The sequence below is a fragment of the Triplophysa rosa genome, linkage group LG8, assembly GCF_024868665.1.
Source record: "Triplophysa rosa linkage group LG8, Trosa_1v2, whole genome shotgun sequence".
Classification (NCBI taxonomy): domain Eukaryota; kingdom Metazoa; phylum Chordata; class Actinopteri; order Cypriniformes; family Nemacheilidae; genus Triplophysa; species Triplophysa rosa.
In genome coordinates, this window is record NC_079897.1 from 5,186,885 (window position 1) to 5,208,791 (window position 21,907).

The window sequence follows — 21,907 nt, forward strand, 5'->3', positions numbered from 1 at the left end:
ATTTCTCACAATGATGAGCCGACAAAGTTATTACGAAGCACGTTGTTTAATCTCGTCAGCGAAAGCTCCACCCATCACTATACCATTTGACAATCACTTGAACTCCCGGGTGGTTTCACGAACTTATAAAGAAAACAACAAAACCTCTAAAGCAGCTTACTCTTTTTTTCTCCGTCTGCTACTTTTCTCTCACATACAGGTGCTGGTCATATAATTAGAATATCATCAAAAAGTTGATTTATTTCACTAATTCCATTCAAAAAGTGAAACTTGTATATTATATTCATTCATTACACACAGACTGATATATTTCAAATGTTTATTTCTTTTAATTTGATGATTATAACTGACAACTAATGAAAATCCCAAATTCATTATCTCAGAAAATTAGAATATTACTTAAGACCAATACAAAGAAAGGATTTTTAGAAATCTTGGCCAACTGAAAAGTATGAGCATGAAAAGTATGAGCATGTACAGCACTCAATACTTAGTTGGGGCTCCTTTTGCCTGAATTACTGCAGCAATGCGGCGTGGCATGGAGTGGATCAGTCTGTGGCACTGCTCAGGTGTTATGAGAGGCCAGGTTGCTCTGATAGTGGCCTTCAGCTCTTCTGCATTGTTGGGTCTGGCATATCGCATCTTCCTCTTCACAATACCCCATAGATTTCCTATGGGGTTAAGGTCAGGCGAGTTTGCTGGCCAATTAAGAACAGGGATACCATGGTCCTTAAACCAGGTACTGGTAGTTTTGGCACTGTGTGCAGGTGCCAAGTCCTGTTGGAAAATGAAATCTGCATCTCCATAAAGTTGGTCAGCAGCAGGAAGCATCAGAAGCGTCTCGCCTGGGCTAAAGACAAAAAGGACTGGACTGCTGCTGAGTGGTCCAAAGTTATGTTCTCTGATGAAAGTAAATTTTGCATTTCCTTTGGAAATCAGGGTCCCAGAGTTTGGAGGAAGAGAGGCACAGAATCCACGTTGCTTGAGGTCCAGTGTAAAGTTTCCACAGTCAGTGATGGTTTTGGGTGCCATGTCATCTGCTGGTGTTGGTCCACTGTGTTTTCTGAGGTCCAAGGTCAACGCAGCCGTATACCAGGAAGTTTTAGAGCACTTCATGCTTCCTGCTGCTGACCAACTTTATGGAGATGCAGATTTCATTTTCCAACAAGACTTGGCACCTGCACACAGTGCCAAAGCTACCAGTACCTGGTTTAAGGACCATGGTATCACTGTTCTTAATTGGCCAGCAAACTCGCCTGACCTTAACCCCATAGAAAATCTATGGGGTATTGTGAAGAGGAAGATGCGATATGCCAGACCCAACAATGCAGAAGAGCTGAAGGCCACTATCAGAGCAACCTGGGCTCTCATAACACCTGAGCAGTGCCACAGACTGATCGACTCCATGCCACCTGTTTGTACTGAGAGACATACTTATTATCATTTCTCCAGCAAAAAGAGATATAGTATTTATATACACAAACTATAATACATACACACTGACAAAGTGTATTAAAAGCGTTTTTACTTGAAAACGGAGTATGTGTATGTGCGCAGGCACGTTGTGTTTCTTTATACTGCAACAGCGCCATCCACTGGCTTGGCATGCACAATAATGTGTTTTTATTTGTTTTCCCATATCCGTGTAAATGCAGATCGTTTTGATAACGCTGTCATGGGTACGTGAAACTTTTAAAAACGCAAAAAAGTCTTATGTTCTTCATCGTGTAAACGTACACTTAGTCCCTACAGCAGTGGTCACCAACCCTGCTCCTGGAGATCGATTGTCCTGCAGACTGCAGCTCCAACCCTGCTTCAGCACACCTGTCTGTCATTATCAAGCAAACCTGAACACCTTGATTAGATAGTTCAGGTGTGTTTGATTGGGGTTAGAGCTGAAATCTTCAGGACGGTCGCTCTCCAGGAGCAGGGTTAGTGACCACTGCTCTACAGCATACAAAGAAGAGATTTTTTTGATAATAGATTATGAGGTCACATGAATTAAAAAATGACTTGCACAAATAAATCATTTATAACAAACATTGTATTCCATTTAAAATAAGAAAAGTAATTTTTCTATTTCATGGTGACTTTAAGAACCTACTTTAGATGTTAGCAATGTAAGTTAACTCTAAGAACCAGTAGTGTTCACTGTACTTGATTTAAAAATGCTTTTTGGTTAAGAGTGAACAATGCTTTTAACATTTTTATTTTGGAGAGATGTTATATGTGGGCCTGTTTTTCTTGAATTTGGTAGTAACTACCATAGCCGTGAAGAAAAAATATTTTCAGTTTTTCTGAATTTACTATTTATAGGTATGTGTTTAGGTAAAATTATCATTTTTTTTTAATTCTGTGAACTACTAACAATATTTCTACCAAATTTCAAAGAATAATTTCAAATAATAATAATAGTTTTTATTTGCAGAAAACGAAAACTGAAGAAACGGGTCAAAATATCAGAAAAGATGTTCTGTTTTTTTTCAGACCTCAGATACTGCAAAGAAAACAAGTTCATATTCACTTTTAAACAATACAACAGTAATATTTGTACATGTATTTAAGAACAGTTAAAAAATAAGTTTTTATGTGTTCGATTTTTATCGTTTTCTTGTGTCTTGTCATGCTGTCAGTCTTCTGGGGGATGACATTATGACACTCCTGAGGTTTGATTTTGTTCAGATTTAACAGACACTGGACTGAAATGGCCACAATACATCTAGAAGTGCTGATTAAATAAAAATTTGGGATTGTCTCTTTATTTTTTTCCATGGCTGTGTATTAAAATGAATGAGTTTGTTTCCTATTAAACCAACATCACGTTTTACAGAAAAGATTAATTTTTTTGTTGCTTTCCCTGTTGTTAATATATTATTATTGTAGGTTTTTATGTTTACAGTACATGTACTATTGCATCTACCCGCACCTGTACTGTATTTATAGTTTGCAACATAGGCTGAAGCAGAATTATGACTATGAAATATTTCTTAACCCCAGATTGCAAGTGGCTTTAACCTGGGATTAAAAATTATGTTAATCTAGGGTTTAGCATTTTGTGAAAAGGCCTATTTAGCATGAAGAGGGCATCTGTTCGTGTGTAATGGTTACAGCTTCCGAAACTTCCAACAAGTCCTAGGACAAAATGACCCACCTGCTATATTTGTGATTTTTTTGCATTTGTTAAAGAACATCACCATAAATTCAAACACAAGATTGAATGTAACATGCATAAAATTAAAAATTGTCATAAATAGTGGCAAAAATTACTTACATTTATGGGTCTGCTTGCTCAAGTGAGCAGCCATGTTGGAAATTTCTCTTAGCCCTTCGTTTGAAGTGAGGTCCCGAAAAATCTTTGTTTGATGGGCTATCTGGCCCTTCCCCTTACCCCTACCCCTTCAATCAAAAGAGAATTGAGACACCCCTACCCCTTCACGTGAACGTGCCAAACGTAGGGGTAGGGGAAAGTGTAGGGGTAAGGGGTAGAATTGGGATTGGGCCTAGGTCATCAATTACAATTGGGCCGTTTGCAGTTCTTACTTAAATGTGCTATTGAAAAGCATGCAGAAAACATGCCTGTCATCTGTCAAATATCGACCACACTTGTTTCTACAGCCCTAGACTTTGTAAGCTGTTAACATAAAAGGTGGTGGTTATATTCTTTGTGTAGCCAATCAGAATGCTTCGAGATGCTTTCTGTCTGTCAGTCATTTCTCAGTCAGTCATCTTTGTTCCTCTGTATTAAAATGGCATGAAGAAGAATATGGCATCTCTGAGGTTTTAACATCTCCCTGCGTTCAGCTTCATCACAGCACATTTCACATGGATGGATGGTCACTATTATTAATTTTTAATAGGCATTCCCAAGGTGACTCTATTTAAACTCAACACTCATTAATACAAGGCTGTTGCTCAATGAGGGCAATAAAAGAAACCCATACAGCTTTATTTCATAATCTGATAAACAGCAGCAAAAGTACGGGTGCAGTATTGTGTCCATGTGTTCCACACTCTTGTATACTACAGTAGCAGTCAAACATTTTTACACACCTATTCATTATTAGTCGTGTCATTTTCTAAATCAAATAAAGGCATCAAAGCTATGTGATAGCTTTTAAGGTTTTTTATATATTTTTTAATTTGATGGGGAGAAATCGCTCAAACATATATAAGTGAGATGATTGTATATTTTTATTGTTAGAGCACTGGTTGGACTCCCACACTACACCAGCTCTTCACTTCCAGTTTCTTTGATGCTGAGTCTGTTGGCACTCGAGAGCAGTGTGGGAACGTGTGAAGGGGGTTGAGGGGCCGGGTTAATGAGTCCGAGGTTGGAGAAAATCAATTCTTTGGGTCTTTCCTATTCGAATGAATGCACATGGGTGAAATATGTTGTGTGATGAACTAGGATGCGTTTCATTGTATAATGTGCAGTGCTTTGTGTTTGACAAATGATTGCTGCTTTCTCAACATTAGTACTTGCGAAACAAGTGACCAGTAGAAAATTGTAATACAGTATAGGGCAGGCTATATCCCCCGCAGGAGAAAGAAAGAATGAAAGAGAAAATTTGTGTAAAATACGTCAAAAGCGTTTAAACAAAGAGCTAGATTTGTGATTCTATAGCTCTGCATAAAAGTACGATCACTGAACCTGAATCGCGCACACACATAGATCGCAAGCCAATAGTAAAACGCCTGTTGCGTTCTCTTGTCTTTCTCAATGGCGCTGTGTGGAAGAATGCTGCCGACCCCCACCGACACCTTCAGCCCCTCGCATTTATCCCCTCAGCCTCCCGCCCCTCCTCTTCTTTATTGTGCTATCCCACTCATTTCAAACCATCAACCCATAAACAATCTGGACATATCGCAGCCCTAAAATGACGCATCTTGCGCGGCCCTCTTCTATGAATTTAATAAATTCATTAATGCAATCTACGCCTCCCTGCGCGCGCAAAGGCACCCGTGTCCGAATTGCAAATGTATATTATTAGCGTTAAACTTATTATTGAAATTTCAGCTGGTTCGGCGAGAGCTGGGCAAGGTCTTGCCTAATTATTCATTTGTCTGTTGCTTTCTGAAATTTGGGAATAAAATTGGCTATCGTTGAATATGTTACTATTTTGGGGGGTTAATATATTGTTGGTCATTCCTAATAAAACAATTTACATATATTAATAGATAATAATTCTTATTATATTCTAAGTATTTGTTAACATGCTGATATTTAAAAGACTAGCCACTGAGAACAAATCCCATATGTCGCTATCCCAGAAACCCTTCGGATGACCAAAGAAAAATCGATTCTGTGCAACGGAGAGCTGTTTGGTGTTTGTCAGTAGTTGAATATTATTGAAAGGAATAAGAAGTTGGGGAGGGGCTGGGGAGAATAGGGGGTGGGGAGACGGTGGGAGTCAAAATGATTTTCCCTCACTGACTGTGAGAACGCATAGAATCGCATCTCAAACCGGGAAGCGGTTCATCCTCTCCAAGTAGACGCGCGTCTGATTTCAGAACCCGATTGATTTAACGCCGCGCCTGTGTTTCAGCAAGATCACCGACTTGCATTTGCTCTGTGGCAATGGGACCATAAAGGAACAAATTCCATCGCATTAAGAAAAAAATTGACGGGGGACGTAAATAAATACGACTCGGGAGTCGGGAAGACACATCACAAAGAATTGGACATGGAAACGCGCAGAGGAGATGCGATGTAACAGACTGACCAGGGCTCATATAGGATTTACTTATCGACTTGATTTTGCTGTAAAAGGTTTCTAGCATTTCTTCAGGTACATTTATTAGTGTTACAAACAAGAATGAACCGAAAGCAGATGTCAAGATGCTGGAGCGTGCCGATGCTCTTCGTCCTTCTGGCTGTCTTTTTGGCGCCGTTGTTTGCACATGGTAAGATGTTTTTGAAACATGAATATAAATCACAAGATCGTTAAGAGTCTTCGAAGACGAGCTGACATTACAGAACAGCATTGCAAGATGTGAATGTCGGTCAGTGGTGCAGCCGCTGCTGGGTTTTGCTGCTCGCACATGACTTGGCGCGCCTGCTGCTGTTGTGCAGCGCCGCGAAATGTAGGTTAAATGTCGAATTGGGGTAGGCTATTTGGGATACGTCCAAAATTGAACGCAAAAAATGCCACATTGAAAACAAAGTATATTTTGCACGCATGCAAGCGCGCACTGACATTATCTGTGGATATTATTTCGCAGTGACACATTCACCTTAAATCATTTTACACACACATTTATTTCCCTTGGTGTTTAACGTAGAGTAGTTGTGGTGCGAGTATAGTAAAGCATGTGCCGAGTACTGCTGTGATTTCGCCAAAGAGCAGCTGTTGTCACTATGGCAATCATGGAGGCACAATGGCAGGTTTACAGTACCGAATAATTTACCTTCGGACATTCTCTCGCAGCCAGACCCTGCTCGCAAATCTCACTTGTTTACGCTTGTGGTTTGATTTTACGCACGGATTTTTATGGTTGTGAATCTCGGTCGCTTTGGTTTAGTTGAAACGTGCCATTCCTCCGATTTTCAGGAATGGATGGAGAACCAACCCAACGGGAATTGACCGTTTCCTTGAGCACTGATGTGTTTAAAATTCCGATAGATTACTGAGCATAACAGATGAGCTCATCCTCTTTCTGTCATTACCCAGCTATTTTTCAATCTAAACGGTCTCAAACCAAAATCGGGTAATTTTGCGTTGGTGCATGAAAGGTGATCTATTGTCCATCCATTTGGCTGCTCATTTTGAACACTTCCCCACCCAGCAACAGAACAGGGAACATGTCTGGGTGTTCACAATGGTTTAATAGCAAAGAAACGCATATGCATAAGAAACTGCGTGACCGTTATTGTTTTTTCATGTTTGTTAATTACATTATTTGACTATTCAATGCTACAACTAAGCAGTAAGCTTCATCAGCTGTACACCTTTGTTAAAGCTTGTGTGATGGCGACCACTATGGAGTCAGTCAGGTAAAAATGATGTCACCCTCGACCATGCCCTTTTATTGTTGTTCTGTTCCCCTCCCATGTCAATGACAAGGCGTGCATATTGAAAAATTATAGCCAAATCTGTATCGTCTTTATTTGACTAAATTGGCTGCTGTGGAGTGGTGATGCAGGAAGGAAAAAGATGCCCTAACAACTGGCCATTTTGGACAGCTTTTTCCAATCCATTAGTTCATCATGGTGCGGTGTCCTCTGCAGTAAATTTCATTTGTCCCAGTAACTATTTTGATAATGTATTCCTTTCAGTGCTTTAATCACTTTTTGCTGAATAGCTTTTTTTATTGTCTCAAGAGTCTAGTGGACACACGGCTGCCGTTGTCTGTGCTGGACAGGTTTGGCTGCCGATCTAGACAAAAAGGTGTCGCCCGCCATTTCTTGCTGATCGGACCATTATGTTTGACTTAATGTAATCTATCTAAATCTTTATTTTATGTTTAGTGTTTTACACTGCACATAACTGCTCTGATCTCAACAAACAGAAAGCTTTTTGGATTTTAATATGCTGTTTGATATATTGACCCAAACATGATTAATAGCAGTTTGATATGCATGTGACACCTGTTACTGGCCATCAAGCTAAAGCAGAATGCACTTTGATGGATTCTGGATCCCCTTGAGAGGATGTAAGCATGATGCTTTATCTGATGGATCGAGATCAAATGATGTTTGGGACTAGTCATTATTCATAATCACAATGATAACTTTCACAAATGTAGTTCTGAATCATTTACAGTCGCAAATGAGAGATGCATGCAATTTGGCCTTGACGCCTAGCAGTGACTCCTTCTGCAGCCACTGTTCTTTGTTCCAGGCGTATGATGTCATTTGCACAGTTCCTAAAATGACAGGTTGCAGTTTAGTCCTGTTGGATCATCAACAGTACATTTTTTTGAAAAATAAAATCATGGTTGTTGTACAGATGCATTTGTGCATTATACATTCGATTCATCACAGCGGGAACAAGAACATTTTTAATGTGGTGGATTCATTTTCTAGAAGCAATATCTCGATTCCTTGATTTGCATTATTCACATCATTCCAAGCAAGCAGAAATATGAAGGTATATGTATGATGTTCATGTGGGTTGCTGCCATTTTGTGTTTCATCAGACACATAGCGGATCACCCCACCTCTAATGTATCCTAATGTGTAGCTTCATATAGGAAGTGATAAGAATGAAATTTAATCTATTTCAGATATTTTCTGCTGATTATTTAGCTCATCGATGTAATAAAAATAGCAGAAAGGATGAACATGAAACATCAGTGGCTGTGCAGCTGTTATCAGACAGAGCTGTGTCTACATTCAACCATTTTTTAATCGTAGGCTTGGGTATTCGCAATTTCTTTTTTAGGTGTTTCTTGCTGACTGAATGTATGAATTTGCACCGATGGTTTCCTGCACGACGCATTCGAGCTCAGCCGATACATTCACCGCGCACTGCGAGGGCAAGCCGGTTCCCATGGCAACACATCCCTCCTCCATCTCACCACCTGTTGAGTACAGAAATGAAAAGATTTATGCAACTGAAGGTGGAGAGACATTTAGTGGCAGCTGTTTGATTATGTCTCGAGGTCAAAAGATCGGACTGTTAATGGCTGAATAATTAGGCGATGTAAAAATTGAGTGTAGTGTTGGGTTGCTAGGGTTGAATAAAAATGTTCACTCCATTCTTGCGCGTGGAAATATCTAGCCGAGGGATTTCGATGATATCAGGCAGAGAATGAACATAAGATCTTTCAGCTTCTCTCTTTACACCTAACAAATGAAACGGGTTGTTGTTGTGTTGACTGCACTGATCAATGTTTTCTACTCCACTGCATCAATTTACTCTGTCCCTTCGTATTTATATTTCACATGAGCTTATAATTCTTTTTAGTTCTATGACACAAGGACAGAGAACTGGTTACAAACTGATATTGACAGAGAATTTGTCCAGCTGTGATCCCCAGTGACGGAGTTTGACAATCCGACACAATTCCATACTGAATTAAATATGATGATAGTTTACATATTTTGTCTCTTTTATTTTAGTGAGGACAATATGTGACCCTGGACCACAAAACCAGTCATAAGTAGCACGGGTATATTTGTAGCAATAGCCAACAACATCGTATGGGTCAAAATTATAGATTTTTTTATGGCAAAAATCGTTAGGATATTAAGTAATATCCGTAATATATAAATATATCCGTAAATACCGTAAATATATCAAAACTTTATTTTTTGAGTGGATGCAGCAAAATCGTGAACAAAAATGGCCAGAAACACGCCTACAAACTTCGCTCGCTGCTGCCCGCTCTTTGTGAATTACCCACTCGAGTTTGGTATCTATGTAAAGCTTAGAATTTCTGCTTTCGGGTTCATCTACTCTTCACAACCTGTTTCGTCTTAGCAACAGCGCATCTGATGGACAACTCTAAAGGCGATTTTCTCAATATTTCGATTTTTTTTCACCCTCAGATTCCAGATGTTAAAATAGTTGTATCTCGACCAAATGTTGTCCTAATTGTTTTGATTGTTAAATATTGTCATAGTAATCCATACATCAATGGAAAGTTTATTTAGTCAGCTTTCAGATTATGTATAAATCTGAAAAAAAAAAAAATTTGGTCAAGGGTCACATAGAGTCGCACAACTCAAAATTCGATGATCGTTGAGAGACTTATAATTGGTGTGTTTCTGTGAAAGTGTTTGTTTTAAAATTGGTTATTTTTAAATGGTGTCACATAGCATTGTTGGTCTTGACCTCTTAACCTTCTAACAATATATGATATGAAAGACCGTGACAGAAAAAAAGTCGTGCAAGGCTATTCTAGTAGTGGGGTCCTGGACCTGGAGTTATACCTCCCACAGTTCTTGCTAAGGCAGATGGCGATCAGAAAAGTGTCTGAGCTACAGACAAGCTGTCACTGCTCATAAACGTCCTGCTTTGATGTCTGAAAGTTTCACAAAGACTTCTCCCTGATTCATGCAGCTGAGACCTGTGGCCATCTTTCCTCGTTGTCCGCTATAGAAGCCCTGAATTTTGGAGCATGCTCCTAAATTACCTCCTCCCTCTTCAGGGCTGTATTGGGGTGCTTGAGAGAAAACGGGTAACCAAGTATTGTGTAACAAGATTTGACCATCTGAAAGAAAAGGGGAAACACAAGGACCCTTTTGTGTCCGTTCAGACTGCGCTCTGCCCGGGGCCCCCGATTTTGTACTTCTGTAACGCGTCCTGTCTGGGAGATGCATTAAATAGTATGGCAGGAGATCTTGGATAATGCCGTGGCTGTAAAGATCTGACCCCGATCTGGCTATTTAACCCACGCTCAGTTTATTTTACAGAATAAATAGTCATGACTGGTTTGTAGAATCCTACTAGTTGAAAGGAGATCCGTCTCTAAATGAAAGTGTACAGTTTCAGAAATCCTGGTTCTGATTAGGTTACCGGTGAGTATCTGTGGCGCTAATGGTTGAAAATCGATGTGCATTGACTGTTATCTCTTATGAATTCAGGCCTTCCACACCACAGTTTGTTTTCCCATCCGTGTTTAGATTAATGCTTGCACTCCGCATGAGTCACTCTAAAACATCATTATGCAATTTACCAGATCCACTAAACAGCAAACATCGTTACACTGGTTAAACGACAGCTTTATTACTTCACATTTGTTGTTTTCCTAATGGTGTAAAACACTTTCTTTTAATGCATGTAGATGTATCATGCTGTAATTGTGCATCTGATTTTTATGTAGTGTAGTCCTAGAACATTAGATTGATGTTGTCTTCCTGTACGAGTCTGTATTAGTCATCTTAACTTTTGGCCCATAACTTCTGGTTGGAAATAAATAAAAAATCAGCAATGGTATGCTTGAAATAATAATTTATAATTTGTCCTAAAAATATGGAAGGTGAGTTCACTTTGATTTTAACCCATGATTTTAACCCATGCTTATGTTAAGCATGTAAAGAAACCTGCAATTTTCACACACAGATGGCAATTGAGAGGAGGATGTTTTCTTCAAAACCCAGCTGCAATCTGACATATTTTTGTGACAAATAAATAAAAATCATCAAAAGTAGGTATCTGAAAATCTGTGTTCTTACAGTACCTCGATTCACAATGTTAAAATTATAGTGATGATTTACAAGAGCTGTCATGTCGGATTTTGCAGGGAAATTACGGTTTGATGTTAGTGGACTTATAAATGCAATTTAATTTTCTAATAGAAATGGCAAAATAGAAACAAAATGTTTTTTAAATCTATTTATTTATTTAAATACTTTTTTCATTTTGTTATAGTTTCTGTCCTTCTTAAAGGTCCAATGTGTGATTTTTTTTGGAGGATCTATTTACAGAAATGCAATATAATATACAGTACATACCTGTAACTATGTCTTCAGAGGTGTATTAAGACCTTACATAATGAAGCGTCATGTTTTCATTACCTTAGAAATAGCTATTTCTATCTACATACACCGCTGGTCCCCTTACATGGAATTCACCATGCTGTTTCTACAGTAGCCCTAAATGGACAAACTGCTCTACAGAGCATTTCGTAAATACGCTATCTGCTTCAGCAAAGAAGCAAAAATGTGACGACATCTTTGTCCTGTGTCAGCCGCCGCAGTACTTTCGAAAGGGAGGGGTGGAGTGAGCCTTTGGTTGCAATTTGAAACCTCACCACTAGATGCCGCTTAATTTCATACACTGGAGCTTCCATCTTGTATCTTCATATTTCGTGATTTTTATTTTTTGCCATAAATCATTATTAATAGTCACCCTTTGTTCGTCACTGGGTTTTGCAAATATCTAACCAAACCAATAATAAGTATTTAAGTGCATGTCAACTTTGACAACCTAACCTAATGTTACAGATCGCATCTTTAAAATCAACACAGCGTTCTTTGTTTGTGCACATTTTGTGAAAACATATCAGACACTAAAGATATTTGTGTCAACAGAGATTACTTTGGTGTTCTGCTTCAATTGTTTTGACATCTCTTTGTCTGTTCAAAGGATCCTTTGTGGTTTTCTTCATTTTTTTTACTGTTTATCTGTTCAGTAAGTGTGTTTTATACCCAGGTGATGAACATCATTCCTTACCTGATCTATTTGTTCTGAATAATGGGATATTTTTTATCCCAAAGGATTTTCAGGAGTTTGTGTAGTTTTTACAGTGTCTTGCTGATAATGTTGTTTGTGGTGTGTTTATGCGTTTGAGAAGTGATCTGTCTGACTGATCAGTGATCAGTCATATTCATCTCTCAAGAATGCAGAATTCAGTTCTCAGTTTGTTTGTGTTATCAAAATGCTCTATCAGATTCATCTTTCTCAGATTTGTCTCAGAAATATCGCACTGGTGATTCACATTCACTAATAAAACCCAGACCAATCACATCTGGCCATTTTTGGGAACCTTTCTGTGGTGGCAGCCCTCCAAAGATGCTAAAAGAGACGCCAGAAAACTTTAGTCTCCACTGTCACACGTAACGTCTCTGTAACTATTCTACACGTAACTATTCTGCTTCTTTATAAGTGTTTACAGAAGCAACACAGCCATGTTCATTGGAAAAAATGTTCTGACAATACCCAACGTTTCGCTGTCAGATAATGATACAGGAGAATAAACACAGGACAGCCGTCTTTAATGCTTTAAGCAGAGACTGTCATGTTGGTTTGCTTACAATTTGGCTCTGGTTAACAGGCAGGGAGACGCTCAGATGTTGCGTTTTTTTGAAGCGTGATGGTGGCCGGTTCCATTTTCTTCATCGCGAAATGTGCCACCACCATTCCAGAAATACACTTGATTTCCTGTGTAGCAGAAGCCGCAGCATATTTTCAAGCTTTTACTTTTCGAGTGTCTCTCTTTATGTCCAGATGTTGTAGAAGCATTTAAACAATGGTCTGTTCTGTTCTGGATTATTTAATAGAACCCTAAAATGAATAGTCAGGAGAATAAATTGCATTTGCATTGGGTTTTATTGAGTTATGAGGGAATTTCATTGGGGGTCTTAAAGGGACAGTTCACCTAAAAATAAAAATTCTGTCATTTATTCACCCTCATGTCATTTCAAACCTGTATGTGACTCTTTCTTATGTAAGACACAAAAGAAGATTTTTTGAGAAGTGGTTCAGTGGTTTTGTGTGCGTACAATGGAAGTCAGTGGGGGTCAATGTTGTTTGGTTACCAACATTAAAATATTTTCTTTTGTGTTCTGCAGAAGAAAGTAAGTAATACAGGTTTGGAATGAGTAAATAATGAAATTATTTTTATTTTTGGATGAACTATCCCTTTAAGGCCTGTTCACACCATGGAATATAATGATCATATTCATGTCATATTTATTCTAAGCGTGCATGCTGCAGTTTCACATTTTAAATGCCTGAGCCCTTTAAATTTGAGTTAATTTTGATTGGCTGTCAATGTTTTATTGTTCATATTATATCTATTATGCCAATCGCTGGTCCATTGAAAGCTATTGTGCTTCTAGTCTCGGCCACTAATCCCTAATCCTGCTTTTGTGAGAACCATATACATTAGCAAAATAACTGCTTAATCTCAAGGTTTGTTAAAGAGGCTTTTCAAAAACATTGGAGGACACACCACTGAGAAGTAAAAACTGATGCTAAGATTCCGAACCAGTGCTTTGTTTTTGCTTGGTTGGATGTATACATTTTGTTGAGTTCTGACCGTAATCTTCTCTTCCCATAGGTAACACTGTGGTGGGTAACGAAACCGAGGCGGATATTGCTGTTAATGTGACCTCCTCGCCCACCGAAGGTGCAGAAGAGAAAATTGAGGAGGTGTCACGGTCCACCATCGCCACAGTCCTGACTCTTCTCACCGAACGAAAGCACAGGGAAGAAGAAGCCAGCGGCATGCTGGAGGAGGACTTTTCACCAACTCCTAATAGCACAGAGGTCGCCACGACCACCTTGGCACCCCCGGAGATCAGCCCTGACTCTGCTGAGACCGACCACTTGTTACCCCATTCATTTATGGAGGAAGAGGAACCAGAAGAGGAGGACGACTACGAGAGGCCACATGCATCTACACAACCACCCTTGCAGGGCATGGGAGACGAGGAGACCACTGTGTTTGACCTCGATAATAACACGTTACCTCCTACGGTCCCCTCCACCACCTCGCCCCCTTCTCCCTCTGACGTCACCGTACATTTCTTTGACACTGACTCCCGGCGTAAGAACCTGGACCCGCCGTCTCTGTCACCCCATGAGCTTCAGGGCCGCGACCCCACCTCCTGGGCCATGCCGGGCAATTACAACTACATGACGCCATACGACAGTGTGTCCCCCACTACAGATGATTACACCAGCACTACCGAAACCTACGATGATGATATTTCCACCACCCCTCCACCCAAGCCCCTCCCACCACAGTTTTCCAACCCTGATAACACGCTGATCAAGGTAGCCACTGTGGAGGAGAGCCCTCGCATTCCACCCAGCGAATCCAGCGATGGATGTCAGCAGGGTTTTAGTCTTATCAACGGCACCTGCAGGTCTCCATGTGAACTGAAGCCCAACCACTGCTTCAATGGTGGCCAGTGTCACAGCCTGGATGGAACTCAGGTGTTCTGCAGGTAAACGTTTAGAAGAATCTGTATATTGTAGTTCACTCAAAAATACAAAGCGCTCATGTTGTTGAAAACCTGTATAAGAAGATTCTTCTGTAGAACACAAAAATATATACATTTTGAGAAATGTCTCTGTGGTGTTGTGTTCAAACGATGAAAGTCAATGGGGGCCAATGTTGTTCGTTACCAACAATCTTCAAAATATCTTCTTTTGTGTTCTGCAGAAGAAAGAAGTCATACAGGTTTAGAGTGACCTGAGGTTGGGTAAATGATCAAATAGTTTTTTTGTCTGGGTAAACTGTCCCTTTAAATTGCTAAAATTCCCCTTAGACTTTTAGAGAAGTTGAACGTACCCAAGCATAGTGTTTTTTGTCTTGTTTCCTAGTAAAAATCAAAACAATTTTAAACAAGACGTATTTGCTTGTGATCAAATTTAAGACAAATTTTGCTTACAATGAAATCTAGCATAATTAAGTGAGGTCTATGCTTAAATCAAGATAAAAAGCTACTTGCAAAGAGTTTTTATCCATTCTTTCTTTCAGCGTAAATCTCACTAAATTAAAACACGTAAATGTGTTGTTTTAAGAATGTTTCGAAACTTTTAGTGAAAAACAAAGTATGATTTTTTTCCATGTAGAGACTTCAACACAAAATGAAAAATCATTTACTCACCCTCATGTCATTCCAAACCTCTATGACTTTCTTTCTTCTGTAGAACGCAAAAGAATAAAATCGTGTAAAAACATTGGTAACCAAACAACCTAGAACCCCATTGAGTTACATTGTATGTACACAAACCCACAGAGACATTTCTCAAAATATCTGCTTTTTGTTCCACAGTACAAAGTCAAATAGAGGTTTTGAACGACTTGAGAGAATAAAGGATGACAGAATTTTATTTTTGGGTGAACTATCCCTTTAAGGCTTTCAAACTTTATGGACTAGTTAGAAATCACACGAAACGCCCTCGCAACTACCCAGAACACCCTAGCAAAACACACTCAAAACACCTTTGCAACCACATTGCAACACACCAGCTATAGCATCACTAGCAAAACTCGCACAAGAACAACCCGAGTGCTCCAAAGCACAAAGCAGCACATGTTTTTCTCAATCCTTTATAAGCAAAGTTTATTAGGAAACTTCCCGCTCGCTGCCAGATTATTTTCAACTGTTCTTGCCCAAACATGTGACCCACATGTGCACTGGTTTCAAGTTTACGTATTTGGACCTTGATTTGTTTTCAAGTGGCTTGCATTATGACTACAATGCCCGCTCGTACAAGAAACATATTAAGAAGTTTAATTTAGAAGAATGAAAATAACATCGTCCCTCAGACCATCAAAAAATCCACCAACTCTACCAGCAGATGTATTTACCATCGCAGTAACTGCTTTACAATAAACCCAATTTTAAAGAGGTCAAAGTGAGGATTACGTTTAAAGCTAAAATAAGTATGAGGAAATATGATTTGTGATTTATACAGGCAGATTAGGTTGACACAGGGAGGGAGGGGGTGATCTGAGACCAAAGCAAACTGTTCCCTGAAAATAAGTTTTTCCACTTTTTTTACTGCACGAATATGCAGTTTTTTGCGATTCAATTCTCAAGGTTTAATTTTAGCTGGTCTTAGTGGTGCATGAACGTGAAAATTTGAGTATTTCATGTTCATGACATCCAGAGGTATTTCACGGTGTGATTATGACCTCATGACTTCCTCCGGGCCAGCCTGGGACTATTAACAACTTATTTACGGCCATAAATTTCGCTGCAATAGCTCTGGCTGTGACCCCAACCTTCACGCCAGCCCAGAGGTCACGGTCTGCAGTAAATTCTTAAATTTGCTCGTTCATTCTGATGTATTGCGTTACCAGAGATAAGGTTTATCGCTCAGAAATGGCTCTTTGATAGAATAAGAGCTTTAAGTATAAATGTGGTCTCGGACGTTTATTCAGAAAATTCCTTAGGGAAAATAAAAAACACATTGGACATTTGTTGATAGACAGTGAAAATAAACAGTGGGTCTGACAATTTATATGAGAATTTTTGTGGAGAAGAGTAAATTGATAATAATAGTAAAATGAGCAGTGATTATTGAGAATGTCCTTTTAATCTAATCCATTTGAGATTTAGAACATCTCACTTGCTTTTTCCCTACATGTTTTCTCTCTTCCTGTTGTGTTGGATTAAAAAAAATGTGTTCCCATAAAATAATACCTTAGTCACATAATATAAGCAGTCTGTGCAACGTAATAAATGATCTTGCTAAAAATGTGACTTACTTCACACGTCTGTCGTTGTCACACTCTCAGATACATTCACCGTATCAAAACAGTTTATTATTTCTCCAAGCATTCTGGGTAAGAGCATCTGCCTAATACCATATGTAAATCTCTGAACATGGTAAAAAAGTTCACGATCAAAGTGTATTACGATGTTCCTATGTTTGCAGTGCAAATAGATGCCCCACCAGTGACCCCTCAAAGTCAAAGTGGGTCAGTAGAAGTCTGGGCAGCTGTGTCCCATGTGGCCTTTGTTTATATGAGGCTCGTCTGAACACTGATTTATTCTACACTGTGATCTTATTAGAGGATGAATTTTAATGGCTCAGACATCTTATCATAGCTTTGTCCCAACCCCCCATGCGCATGCACTTTTAGTGATCTGTCTGTGTGTGGACATAAGACAGCCGTGCTTTCGTGTCATAAACATGTTTTTACCAGGGATTCGAACGTGTTTTTAAAGCATTTATATTATTACTCCGAGGTTGCTCTTATAGCTTAGTAGACCAACTAGAGTTCTGTTTGAGACTGTTTCGCTGTGTATCATCATGTATCGCCGATATAAGAAATAATAGGAAATTTGTTAAGATGGTCGAATAGTAATGAACAGTAGAACATTTTTATTTTCGAAATTTTATCACATTTCTGACTGGTACTTTGCAATTCTCAGCACAGTCTAAATATAGTTGACATTTCTTCAGAAATTTGTTACCCTTGTCTGATTCTCATATGAACAATATGATTTGTTGAAATGATGAGAGTTTTGTCAGTCTCCATTTGCACTCATTGTTTTCTTTTCAACAGAAAGCGTTGTCTCGCTTCAATTTTTGTTACTATTTTCTTTCCTCTTTTTCATTCACGGGAGGACATCAAAAACAAATGCACAGTTTGGAGAAATCTAGTGTTTGAAGAAAAATGCAAGTGTGACTCAGAGCTCTCGGTTTGCCCGCATGGAAATAGATTGAGGCATTTCAGACTGGGTTCACAAAAAGTGTGTGTTTTTGTTTGCGTTTTGAGATAATTTAATGTTCAGGCAAAATCGATTTTCTGGATGTCTCAGTCTGTATATGGCATGACTCTTAACTGATGTTTAGAGCTGGAAATTTTGTTGCAATCGAGTACAAGAATGAGATCTTATTCCGACCTCCCATACAACCTGAGAGTAAACTGAACGTAGAGTTTAATCTCATCAGACAAAATTAGATTCATCCTGGAAGTCCCACTGAAAATCCAACTCTTTTCCATATAAATGAATCTTTAACCCAGCGATGGGATGTGTTGCTGTTGAAAGACATGTATTACTTGGGTAAAGGAGTGTTCCAGACATAATACAAATTTAGCACATTTTTTATTATTTGGGCCATAATATCAATTTCCAAAAATATTTTCTACCCATCATTTCCAATTTTTTAATAAACATAGAAGATTTACATTTATGCTTCTAAAGGAATAGTTCACTATAAAATTAGCCTCCACGCATGTCCACGACTTCCGTAATACGCAATCATGTAAAAAAGGTTACGCCTGACATAGATTTCAAAAGATTTAAACATCCCTCATATGCACACGAACTAACCATTTTAAACAATAATCTTGCACAAAGACATATAACATGTCTTTCAGCATCCAAGAATTTTTGAACAGTCTTCTTTCTCCACACTCATAAACACTGGGTCGGAACTTCCGCTTACCTTTCCAACGTGATTATGTAGTACGTGAAGTCATGGACGCGCTACATGGAGGCACTCCGAGGCAGTGCAAGCCATATATTTATGTTTAAAAAGAATATCATTTTTTTGGACTAATCGTTTCGCTGGACAACACCTGTATTCGTCGGCTGGTGTCGTGTAGAGCCTTTTGAAGCTGCGATAAAATTGAAATTAGGACCTTAACCAACAGCCCCCCGTTTAAGGGCATTATATGGTGAAGAACCCTGGAAAGCTTTCCTCAAAAGCCTCAATTTGTTTTCGACAGATGAAATAAACACACGGAAAATTTAAATTTTAAAGTGAACTATTCCTGTAAGACATCTAGAAAATTGGCATTTTTGGAACACAGGAGATATTTTGAGAGATGTCTCCGAGGTCTGGTGTCCATACAGTGGAAGTCAATGGGGGCCAATGTTATTTGGTTACCAACTTTTGTGTTCTGCAGAAGAAAGAAAATCATACAGGTTTGTAATAACATGAGAGTAAATCATACATCAAACCCTAAACATTCATTTGAGACCCTTGTGCTGATGCTTGTACAAGCCGGTTTGGCTTTGAAAGATCAGTACATGATTGTTTTTTGCAGATGGACTAAGAGCGTTGTTGTGACAGGCACAGCGGGACCTGATTAATGATTGGTCCTAATCCAGTCTCGATCCTTCTCAGGACCCTGGCTTGGGGTCTTCAAGTGAGTGGGCTCTCCATCTGGGGATCACCAGGGCCATTGCATCTTTGCAAAATAAATACAAATCTTTGGCAACACGGAATAAAGTGCCATTGCTCAGGGAGTTAGACTTTTGAGTGACGTTGTGTCAGCAGTGGTAAATCTCATGCTTACAGTTAATGTGCTCAGGATTTGGCTGCGCTTAGTTTGTTGCTGTACTGATGCTTATTTAAGGGGCGCTGGAGTTTCATCAGTCTTCAGGGTTGGATCTGAGTTTACTGCATGTCTAGAACTTTCATGTTGCCAAACGTTTGACCCCATATAGTTGCATGATTTAAATGAGCATAACATAGATGTAAAATGTCACAGGCAACATTAAAATTTGTGCAGTGGAAAATAGACAGAACTGTGTTTATATAGTTAACATGACAGGAGAGAAAGACTGAAAGATGGACAGCAGAGCAGAGACTACAAGAGAGAGTAAAATAGAGGCAGACAAAGCTGAGATTTGGTCCTAAGAGATGATGGAAGTGTCATCACTGCATCTGTTTCAACTGCTGCCTGCTACTGCTCAGCTGGGGTTGTTTGGCATCCATCCATCTCAACACTCAATCCTCTAACACACACACACATAAACACGGTCTTAGCAGGACCATCTGTCCACACGGCAGTTTCATAAACTGCGCATATTTCCACACAGAGGTTAACAGCACAAATTCAACCCTCTGCCAATGGAGCCACTCAGATCTACCCAGTCAACACATATATCCCCTTTGAAACGGACATAACTTTAGTTCACGTAAAAATTACAATGCTTTCATCACTCACTCACCCTCATGTTATTCCAAATGTGTATGACTTACTTTCCTCTGTAGAACACAAAAGAAGATATTTTGAAGAACATTGGTTGATAAACAACATTGGCCCCTGTTGACTTTCTTTGTATGGACACAAAATCACTAAGACATTTCTCAAAATATCTTCTTTTGTGTTCCAAAAGTCATACACAGAATTTGAACGACACGAGAGTGAATAAATGATGACAGAATGATTATTTTTGGATGAGCTATCTACATTTCTAATTCCGAAGCAAACTCACTTAGCTGGTCAGTTGCTGCTTTGTGTGGTGCTTTTGTATGTTTTATTTTAAAAGCTCTCCGCATGCATTATAATTGTGTATAATTGAGTGTATTATTAATAATAATAATTATTATTAGAATCTGTCATCATTTACTCACCGTCGAGTTGTTCCAAATCTGTATCAATTTCTTTGTTCTGATGAACAAAGAGAACGATATTTGGAAGAATGCTTTTAACCAAACATTTCTGGGGCACTATTGACTAACATTATTATTTTTCCTATTATGGCAGTCAATGGTGGCCAAAAACTGTTTGGTTCCAAATATCTTTCTCTGTGTTTATCAGAACAAAGAAATTCATATAGATTTGGAAAAACTCGAGAGTGGGTAAATGATGAACGTTTATTATTGGGTGAACTGTCCCTTTAAGTACCCTATCATAATTATGTAAATAACAGTTTCAGCAAGTGATTTTGGCTAAAGTGTTTCTTTAAATCAGGCTAACGGGTTCATTTCTGTATAGTCTCTGTTAAGGGAGACTGTTAGGGATAAATATGACAGGCTGCATTACAGATTCAACTTCAGATGTGTTCAAAAGGTTTTACAAGCCAGACACGAACACTAGCTATGAACACGAGTGGGTGGAGGAAAGACAGATAAACAGATAAAAAAGAAAGATGGAAAGACTGGAATTGAAAAGCCCCTGAAAGGAGGGCTGGGTTGGAGGAGAGACAGAAGAATGGGTGTAGAATGTAATTTAGATCGCAGGCAAACACGCAGAGGAAACAAACACAGTTAAAGAAGCGTTGAGATCTGGAAGGGTGGATGAAAAACAACTGAAGGGCTGAAAAGACGGGATGCTTTATACGGCACGATGTAGAGAGGCATTTAAATGCGTGATCTCATCAACACGCCCGTCACTTCTCCCTTCTGGGATTGAATGCCCTTGGTGGCAGCATGCCAACACCTCTCGTTCCCTCTCGTCTCGCTCCTGGTTGGCGCAGACACAAAGGGGCATACAGGATGCTGTGGTGAAAAGGAGTGTAACCTCAGACCCCCCTCCTGTGACCACCAAGGCTGTGAATGAAGATGACTTCCTTTCTCTCTACACATTTACATGTTAATGTGTGCATGTGCAGTTGAGAGAGAGGATGAGGTGGCCATGGTTGCACTCTTTGCTGATCATTTGGGTTGGATTTGCTTGCGAATGTTTCGGTTTTTGAAATGTCATTGACTTGCCACTTGTCTTGTTTTCTACAATTTTCAGAATTGCAGACAGTTTGCTTGTGTTTTAAATATGTGACCCTGGATCACAAAACCAGTCTTAAGTAGCACGGGAACATTTTTAGTAAAAGACAAAAATACATTGTGTGGGTCAAAATTATCGATTTTTCTTTTATGCCAAAAATCATTAGGATATTAAGTAAAGATCATGTTCCATGAAGATATTTAGTAAATTTCCTACCTTAAATATATAAAAACTTTATTTTTGTGAGTGGATGGTCTGCCACTGTGCCCCTGATTAACAACTTCAAAGGCAATTTTCTCAATATTTT

At 39.1% G+C, this 21,907-nt stretch overlaps 1 protein-coding gene across 7 annotated transcripts in view; it reads left to right on the forward strand.

Moving 5' to 3' along the window:
- The first annotated feature begins 5,408 nt into the window (after window positions 1-5,408).
- cspg5a (chondroitin sulfate proteoglycan 5a) overlaps window positions 5,409-21,907 on the forward strand; it is a 30,911-nt gene continuing 14,412 nt past the window's right edge. For 4 of the 7 annotated variants that reach the window (XM_057340006.1, XM_057340009.1, XM_057340011.1 and 1 more), the window contains exons 1-2: window positions 5,410-5,904; window positions 13,732-14,623. In XM_057340006.1, the coding sequence (XP_057195989.1) occupies window positions 5,817-5,904; window positions 13,732-14,623 (980 nt within the window). In that variant the 5' untranslated portion in view covers window positions 5,410-5,816. Of the gene's footprint in view, window positions 5,905-13,731; window positions 14,624-21,907 lie in introns of all 7 variants that reach the window. The other 3 variants (XM_057340007.1, XM_057340008.1, XM_057340010.1) reach the window with 3 other exon arrangements.